The sequence below is a fragment of the Terrapene carolina genome, unplaced genomic scaffold (assembly GCF_002925995.2).
Source record: "Terrapene carolina triunguis isolate 2854851 unplaced genomic scaffold, T_m_triunguis-2.0 Scaffold27199, whole genome shotgun sequence".
Classification (NCBI taxonomy): Eukaryota; Metazoa; Chordata; order Testudines; family Emydidae; genus Terrapene; species Terrapene triunguis.
The window spans coordinates 350-9,846 of NW_020691550.1; the positions used below are offsets into that span (position 1 = coordinate 350).

General features: G+C 55.8%; 1 protein-coding gene across 1 annotated transcript; it reads left to right on the top strand.

Annotated features, from left to right (window-relative positions):
• Positions 1-5,085: 5,085 nt before the first annotated feature.
• On the top strand, positions 5,086-9,063 carry LOC112124420 (antigen-presenting glycoprotein CD1d-like; the record flags this gene model as incomplete). The annotated part of the gene is made up of 5 exons (XM_029914026.1): positions 5,086-5,343; positions 6,824-7,105; positions 7,927-8,016; positions 8,854-8,953; positions 9,024-9,063. Coding segments are annotated over 5 exons (770 nt in total), but the record flags the coding sequence as incomplete, so codon positions are not given.
• Between the last annotated feature and the right edge of the window lie 434 nt (positions 9,064-9,497).

Consider the following 9,497-nt stretch of genomic DNA (forward strand, 5'->3'; position numbering starts at 1 on the left):
GGACAGTCTTATAATATGCATCCAGATATCCTCCAGTCACACAAGCTGAACATTGTTACTGCAGTTCTGTAACCATATGGGAACCAATCCTGTTTGTTGTCTGTGCACATCTAAAATTCCTGCTGAATGACCCGCCCTGGGAGCGAGTTTCCAGTGACCCAGGGCTGCAGCAGAAGGAGGGTGCAGGTGGGGGGGAGAGAGCCCAGGGCTGGGGCGACAGGAGATGTGTGTCGGGGGCAATGGTGGGGGGGTAGGGGGGAGCACAGGGCTGGGATGGCAGGGGGGTGTGGGTGGGGGGGGGGGGGGGAGGAGCCCAGGGCGGGGACGGGGGGGAAGCCAAAATTTTTTTTGCTTGGGGCAGCAAAAAACCTAGAGCCAGCCCTGGTTCACAGCGGTTCGTCCAGGACTGGCCACGTGTGCCACCAGCCTGCGGCCCCTTCCCTCTGTCCAGGTTCTGCGGCTGCCACTGCCCGGCCCCCTTCCCTCCAGCCCACGGCCCAGTGGGGCTGTTGTCACGGGGGGGGGGGGAAGAACCTCAGGGGGACTGCGCCCCCTGCTGTGGGGGCAACCGTCTGCTCACTCACTCTGGGCTGGAGGAAATAGGGGATGCTGAGGAGGGCAGGGCCCAACACCCAGACCTGCCCTGACCCCAGGAATGGGGTTTAGAGAAGAGCCGGACCTCTGAGGGATGAATCTGGGGCGAAAAGCAGCTTCCACTCTGGGGCAGAACTGGGGAAAGGAAGCAGAGCAATTCAGGGATGTCTCCCCAAAGAGTGACCAGGTGTCCCCACCCCATAGAACAGCCGCCCCCTACATGGGGGCTAAACTGTGACCGATAACAATCCTGTGTGACCACAGCCCTGGCACTTGTGAGCAACCCTACAATAACAAACCCACGTGATCACGGCCCTGGCACACATGAGAACTGAAGAGCATAGGAACGGCCCTACTGGGTCAGACCAAAGGTCCATCTAGCCCAGTGTCCTGTCTGCCGACAGCGGCCAACACCAGGTGCCCCAGAGGGAATGAACAGAACAGGGAATCATCTAGTGATCCATCCCCTGTCACCCATTCCCACCTTCTGGCAAACAGAGGCTAGAGACACCGTCCCTGCCCAGCCTGGCTAATAGCCGTTGATAGACCTGTCCTCCAGGAACTGATCTAGTTCTCTTTTGAACCCTGCTTTAGTCTTGGCTTCACAACACCCTCTGGCAGGGGCAGGGCCGGCTCTAGGCACCAGCAAAGCAAGCAGGTGCTTGGGGCGGCACATTTGCAGGGGCGGCATTCGGGCCATCCTTTTTATTTATTTTATTTTGCTTGGGGGCTGGCCACAGCGCCCCATAACACTCACGTCCTCCCCTCTCACAACCCTGCAGAACTGCAGCCACCGAGCAGCAGCGGGGACCCAGCCTGGGAGCTGAGAACCCACGGGGGGCCCTGGCAGCTGTAGTTCCTTCGTTAGCTCCCTGCCTATAGAGCCGGCCCTGGAGCAGGGAAGGAACTACGTTTCCCAGCATGCCCTTGGCCGCTAGCCACAGGAAGGGAGGGGGAGGGAGGGAGGTAGCGGAGACCCCATGCGCTGCAGGTCGCTGTGGATGGAGAGCTGGCTGCTAGAGCGGGGGGGGCCCGGGAACGGGGAACAAGTGTGCCCAGGAGCAGGCGGCTTTGGCCCAGCTCTCCCCTTCAGAAGACAGCCCCAAAGACAGCCCCAAATAGGGTGACCAGCCGTCCCGACCGAGCTTTGGGCGGGACGCAGTTTGTCCCGATATCAGCCGCAAGCACCGTGCTGGTGTGTTTTGCTCAGCCAGCAGGACTCTGCCGGTGGGCACCCCCCCCCCCATGTGTCCCGATATTTTCTTCCCTGCATCTGGTCACCAAAGAAAGAACTGGGGGGACTAAATGGACAGTGTAGGGATACAAAAGAAGGTACTAACAGTGATTCCCCCAAGTGACAGTGACCCCCTCATAATTTGTCCCCCACACTTTAAAATCCAACAGTTTCACCAAGTACAAAAAACTCTTGGGTCTTCTGTTAAAACTTGTAAGCTACTGTCTGTAGAAACCATTGATTAGATCTATCCTGTGAAAGATACTTTACTACTATGTAAAACTTAGAAACAAGTTAACTGACTTTGTTCTTGAAGTGATTGATACAATGTAAACAAACACTGTAAGCTGTTAAGTGACTTTCACTTCATTCAACGGCTCCTAGGACAGACCCCTACCCTCTGTGATTAAAGGGCCGGGAGTCTCAAATGAATTAGCACACACCCCGAAAGTGGTGGAGACAGTAAATTAAAATATGGTTAAGATATGGAATGTATGTTGATGAATGCTTGATGTACATGAATGGTTAGGGAGGTGCCAGCCTAGAAAGGGAGTATCCATCGGCCGAAGAATGTGTCGAGTAGGACCACCAGACAACCCCCTGAGGGTAAACTGGGATCCACCCCATCACCTGGAGGGATGAGAAACACAAACTTGGACAGTGTGGAGCCACCAGGAATGTGCCACTTTGGACAGGAATGTGCCATCTGCTGATTGAGTCAGCAACAACAGGATGAAACAGCTCCCATAGACTAACATAGGAATTAATTCCTATAAGAATGGACTCTAAAGACTGATGACTTTGAGTCTCTGGTTCTGCTGCCAACCTCCAGGAGCATCAGGTGCACCTGACACAGACTCAGCTCCATCCTCATGACCAAGATACCTGGCCAGTAACTTGGCATGAGCAACTTCTAGGCTGGTAACTATAACACCTATACAGAACTTGAATGAATGATTGTGTGAATGAACCTCTCTCTCTCTCTCTCTCTCTCTATATATATATATATGTGTGTGTGTGTGTGTGTGTGTGTGTATAAGAAATAAGTAGTCAAACAACGTTGTTTACTTTTATCTTTTGCTTTATCAGTATATTTACAATCAATGTGGCATCTTTGCCTTATCCCTCTTAATAAGATCCTGCTGGTTTTTATTCTATTGGTATAACACAGTGCCCCTCTCTATCTGAAGCCTAGCAAGGGAGGTACGTGGATCCCACTAGAATTTAAAATGGAAAGTAAGGGAGGGGAGGCTCTGGACCTGATACAGTACCAGGCGCGTAGGAGGATTTCCACTTCTGAGCCATGACAGCAGAAATTGACTTTTCCTTTCCAGATTTAGCTAATATTCAGAAAGGGAATCTAGCACCTGCCTTCCAGATGTGAACACCTCAAAATTCAGGCGTGCTCCAGCTCAGTTTGGAAGACAGTGATATTGCATTGGCAAATTCCCCACAGAAACAAAGAATGGAACAAAAGAATAATAAAGGCACCTCAACTTTTCCTCATTTATGGAGGACAGTCTTATAATATGCATCCAGATATCCTCCAATCACACAAGCTGAAAATTGTTCCACTTTACTGCAGTTCTGTAACCATATGGGAACCAATCCTGTCTGTGTTCTGTGCACATCCAAAATTCCTGGGAGCGAGTTACCAGTGACCCAGGGCTGGGGTGCGGGTGGGGGGAGGGCACTGGTGGGGGGGAAGGGGGGAGCCCAGAGCGGGGGCGGCAGGGGGGGGGGGGGGGGGGGCCCGGGGCTGGGGGGGGGGGCGGCCAACATTTTTTTTTTGCTTGGGGCGGCAAAAAACCTAGTGCCAGCCCTGGCAAGGAGTTCCACAGGTTGGCAGTGCATTGTGTGAAGAAATCCTTCCTATTGTTTGTGTTAAACCTGCTACTGATTAATTTCATTGGGTGACCCCTAGTTCTTGTTTTATGAGGAGTAAATAACACTTCCATATACACTGTCTCCACACCAGTCAAGATTTTATAGACCTCAATCATATCTCCCCTTAGACATCTCTTTTCCAAGTTGAAAAGCCCCAGTCTTTTCAATCTCTCCTCATACAGAAGCCATTCCATACCCCCAATCATTTCAGTGGCTCTTTTCTGAACCTTTTCCAATTCTAATGTATCTTTTGTGAGATGAGGTGACCAGATCTGAACGCAGTATTCAAGATGTGGGTGTACCATGGATATATATACAGGAAATATGATATTTTCTGTCTTATTATCTGTCCCTTTCTTAATGATTCCCAGCATTCTGTGCGGTTTTTGACTGCTGCTGCACATTGACTGGATGATTTCAGAGAACTATCCACAATGACTCCAAGATCTTTCTTGAGTGGTAACAGCTAATTCAGACCCCATCATTTTGTATGTATAGTTGGGGTTATGTTTTCCAATGTGCATTACTTTGCATTTATCAACATTAAATTTCATCTGCCGGTTTGTTGCCCAGTCACCCAGTTTTGAGAGATCTCTTTGTAATTCTTTGCAGTCTGCTTTGGATTTAACTATCTTGAGTAATTTAGCGGGCGTCAGCTCCTGGTACCAGATCCTGTTTGTGCTCTATCTGGCCCCCCATGGGTCCTCCCAGAGCCTGTTGCAAAGCTGGGGCCGTAGCCCCGATCCGGTGGGTCCATGAGAGGGCCTGGCCTGCTAGGGAGTGGGGCAGGGACTCAGTGGGGGGCGCTCTCCCCTCTCAGTCAGTGCTGGGAGCAGCAATACACCCCCCCCCCCCCCCGCTGCTCTCACGCCATTGAGCTGAGCCTGGGACCTGAAACCTGGTGCAAGGGGGGGGGGATCCCCCCTCTGCTCCTGCCCTGATTGGCCCGGGGCTGGGGGGGGCATCTGAGCAGAGCCAGACAAATGCAGAAGTTTGACGAGACGTGTGGCCCGGAGCAGAACCGAGAACATGTGGGTGACCCCAGCCCCTCATCCTGCGGCCCCAACCCCGGCACAGCTCAGATCCCCTGCCAGGATGCGGCTGCCTCTGCTCCTCTGCTGGGCTTGGGGGGCCCTGGCTGGTCAGTGGGGACCCCCCCCGGACCTTTTCGCTACTGGGGGTAGGGGTGTCATCGTAGGGTCAGAGTGGGGCAGGGGGAGACCTGATGCCAGGGATGAGGGGTGCTCAGAAGACTGGGACTGATTCATCGTGTTCCCCCCCTGCTCCGTCCTCCCCTTTCCTCCCCCCCTCACCCCTCCATCCTCCCCCCCTCTGCCTCCCCCGCTCCGTCCTCCCCCCTCGCCCCCCAGCGTCTCTCACACTCCGGCTGCTCCGAACCGCCCTCTGCCACAACGCCAGCTCCACGGACACACAGGGGACGGCCCTGCTGGGCGACCTGGAGACCCACTCCCTGAACTGCAGCACCTGCGAGATCCGCTTCCTGCAGCCCTGGGCCCAGCAGGGCCTGACCCCGAAGCAGTGGCAGGACTTGGAGCTGCTGATCCATCGCTCCCTGTCTGACTTCTTCCGTCTGGTGAACAAAGTGGTTAAGGATGAAGGAGAGGGCTGTGAGTATGGAGCAGTCTGAGGGGTCCCTTCCACTACCCGCCAGACAGCTGAGAACTGACACACTCCCCACAGCGATTGAGTGTATCCTGGCAGGGTGGGGGAGGGCAAAACAGTCAGTCCCTGGCCCTTCGGCTGATTGAAGCCAACATTCCCTAGAAGGGAAACACCCCGTGTCCCATTCTCCACCCCACTGAGCCAGTCCCCCGCTCTGGGGCCGGATTGTAGCCTGTGCACCCTAGAGGGAAAAGGCCCCGTGTCCCATTCTCCACCACACTGAGCCAGTCCTCCACTCTGGGACCGGATTGTAGCCTGTGCGCCCTAGAGGGGAAAGGCCCCGTGTCCCAGCCCTGACCCTACGCTCATGGCCACGTGTCCTACCAAAGGCCTTTGTGGAAGGAGCATGTAGGCTGCTCACGGTGCCACCTATCCTCCCGAACGACATTGAAAACTGACACTCTGCAAACCATGAAACCCCCAACACAAGAGCAGGAAATGCAGAGCTAAGATAGTGCCTCCCCCGCCCCACAACCAGCGCTGCCCCAGGGCATGGGACAGACCCAGCTCACCTCTGCTCAGCGGCTCAGCCCAGGGTCTGCACTGGGTGTCTGGGGCTGGAGCACTAAAAGCAGGTCCTGGGCGAGACTCTCTCTCAGGAACCCCTTAACCACCTGCCCCCAAATTTGCACCACAATGTCTCTCCTGCACCTTGCTGGAGGAGAGCTAGTGTCACGGCAATCTGCCTGGGCAGGTGCGTTTCCCGACAGAGTGACAGCCGGCCGTGTGATCACAGCTCACAGCCGCAGGAACCGCTCGGTGACAGGGCTTGGACGGATCCTCCCGGGGCTCCGAGGTTGCAGCCCCTCCCGCTGAGCGAGTGTGTGACTCGGTGTGTCACGCCCTGAGGTGCTGCTGAGGAAACAATCCCTCGCAGAGGTGTGAACTGTCTGTGGGCAGAGGTGCCACCGCCCGGCGTCCCGCTCCACAGACAGAACCAAGGCCCGGGGATTTGTGTAACGTTGTGTTGGGAAGCCAAACGTGTCCTTGCTACCGGTGCAGAGCCGAGCTCAGGGGAGCCCAGGGGTGTAAGTGTATTGAGGCTCAGGGCCACAGTTTTCTTTTGAGCAGCACAAATAACTTTCCAAAAAACTATAGATTTAAAGCAGGTCATTTGGGGGGGTCTGTATCTCAGCAGCCCTGTGACCAGGGGACCCCAAATTTGCACCACAGACTCTGCCTCAGGCCCCGATGTAACGCAGTGATTTTCAAGCCAATCTGACTGTGCACGTGAAAAATCAGCTTGAAATAGAAACTGCAACGTACCCTTAACTCCAGCCAGGGCCGTCCCACAATCCCGCCACCATCTTGTGGCCAAACATCCACATTGCACCTGACATTATGTATTCTCCCATTCTGCCCCCAACCCTGCCCCCTGTGACCCTCCGGACGCCCGTCCTCATCCCCCTGCCCTCCCTGCTCCAGCCCCCTTTGTTACCCAGTTCTCCAGTGGCTGCGAGCTGCCTCCCAACGGCTCCTCGACTCAGTTCTGTGATGCCGGGATGAACGGCGAGGACGTCGTGAGCTTCGACGCGGACGCCGGCGCCTGGCTCGCTGGGCGGGGGGACAAGCTGGCACTCGAGGCCTGGGACCGTCTCAGCCGGGACAGGGGCATGACCACCACGCTTCAGTTTCTCCTGAGTACGATGTGTGTCAATGGGATCAAGAGCTTTGTCCAGCACGGGAAAGAGTCTGTGGAGAGACATGGTGAGGCTGGGCCCCAGGCTCCCAAATCCCTCGAGCACCTCTCTGCCCACAGCCCCACACTGGGATCAGCTCCCCACTGCTCTCATGTCCTTCAGGCTGGGCGGTGTGCAGGGGCTGCGTACAAAGGGATCTCTCACCGGGCGCAGAACTGCGGCTGCCTCTGGGGTGGGGCGTGGGGCTGGTTTCTACAGGGATCTCCGGCCTGGCGTACAGACGCAGCTACATTGAGGGTGAAGCACAGGAGCTAATTTATAGCTGCACTGCACAGCAGTTTAGGACAGGAAGTGAAGGGGTTCTGTCACGGAGTGTGGGGGGGACACAGGGCCCTGCACCCCCGGCTTCCTGCGATTCACCATGACTCTCAGCCAGCCAGTAAAGCAGAAGGTTTATTTAGACGACAGGAACACAGTCCAAGACAGGTCTTGCAGGCACAGACAACAGGACCCCCTCAGTTAGGTCCATCTTGGGGTCCCCGGGCACCACAGCCCCCTTGGGAGGTCAGAGCCCCGTCTGCCTCCCAGCCATATCACCAGCTAGCTCCTGAAACTCTGCCTTCAGCGACCCCTCCCGCAGCCTTTGTTCAGTTTCCCGGGCAAAGGTGTCACCTGGCCTCTAACCCCTTCCTGGGTTCTCATGTTACATGCTCAGGTATTCTCCCTCGGTCAGTCTCCCATCCCCCCATGCAGACCGTCCTAGCCACACTCCCCTGTCAGCATTCAAAGACCACAGTAAGAACAGTCCCAGTTCGTCACATCTTCCATCACAAATTGTAAGTGAATAATCCCCTCTCCTCTGCCCCGTCTCTCTCCCTCCTGTCTCAGAGCGGCCGGTTGCCATGGTGTTTGCCCGAGCGCCTCCCCCAGCCGGGACCCCCGCGCCGGTACTGCTGGTTTGCCGGTGTAACGATGCTGGTTCTGGCGGGACCCAACTGAGAGTGCCAATTCAGGACAAATCGCTTAAAACAGGGCAGTTACAACCTAAGGCTGGGGTTTTTCCACCTCCAAGGCACCAAACCAGCCAGCCAGAGAGGACTTCGGTCTCACCCCACTGGCTAACCACAAGTCACACAAGCAATTCCCTCAGACACTCCAGTTTCCCAGTATCACCACCAGTGCCACTCGTTATGGGGACAAATGGTTATGAAAACCAATATCCCAGTAAAAGAAAAAGGTTCTCCTGATCCCAAAGGACCAAGCCCCAGACCCAGGTCAATATACAAATCAGATCTTACCCACAAATCACGCTGTTGCCAATCCTTTAGAATCTAAAATCTAAAGGTTTATTCATAAAAAGGAAAAAGATAGAGATGAGAGCTAGAATTGGTTAAATGGAATCAATTACATACAGTAATGGCAAAGTTCTGGGTTCAGGCTTGTAGCAGTGGTCTCTGGGGGCTTTTCCTGCACGTCCTGAGTGGGACGGGGGTGGGTCCAGGCAGCGGGATTGGGGCGGAGGGAGGCAGAGGGGGTGGGTGGGGGGTGTGGAGATGGATCAGGGGGAGCAGGATGGAGGAGCTGAGGGGAACGGGACAAGACTGGGATGGGGGAGCAGGACTAGAGTGGGGGGAAGCTGAGGAGGTGGGAAGCTGGGGGGAGAAGGGGTGGGACTGCAGGGGAGGCTGAGGGAACAGGGTGAGAGTGGGGGCTGAGGGCAGTGGGTCAGGTGAGATGATCGGGGGTGGGGGGACTGTGTGGGAGGCTGCCCACACTCCTGTCCCCGTTCCCAGCACGGCACCCCCTGTTTTACAGAGCAGAGCAGGCCCTGGGGCCCCGGCCTGGTCGTGGGCATCACCCTGGGGGTTCTGGCCGTAGCCGCCGTGGCCGTGGTGCTGTGGCGGAGCAGACGCAGGTGAGTCCTCCCCTCTCTGGGGTGGGGCCGTTGCACCCCCTAACCCATCCCCTCTGCTCTCTCCTTCCAGGGGCTACCAGGATGTTGGACCAGGGGAGTCCAGGGTCTGAGGGGGCAGCAACGGCCCAGGCGTGGAGATCGGCCCCTCTCCTGGGCACATGGAACTCAGGGCTGGGTGTGTGCCCAGCTCCAGAGCTGAGGGCCCCGAGGGCAGGACTGGATTGGGGGTGGGGTGGCACTGGGAGATTGACCCTTTGGGTGCAGGGGGATATGCCAGGGGCTGGGGGGGTGTCTGCTCCCCAGGTTGTGCTGTGACCATTGCACATGAGGGGGCAGGGATCCAGGGTCCCCAAGGGCCACTGCACTCACTGGGTTAATCTTTCTATCTACCCAGTGGGACTCAGTGCTCAGTCTAGAAGAAACCATCAGAGATGGTAGTTTTGCAGTTCTCAAACTGTGGATTTGTGTCTCCAGAGATAACATGCTTGTTAACAGCAAAAATGTTTGTAAATCAATAAATAAATAAATATATAGAGAGGTGAGA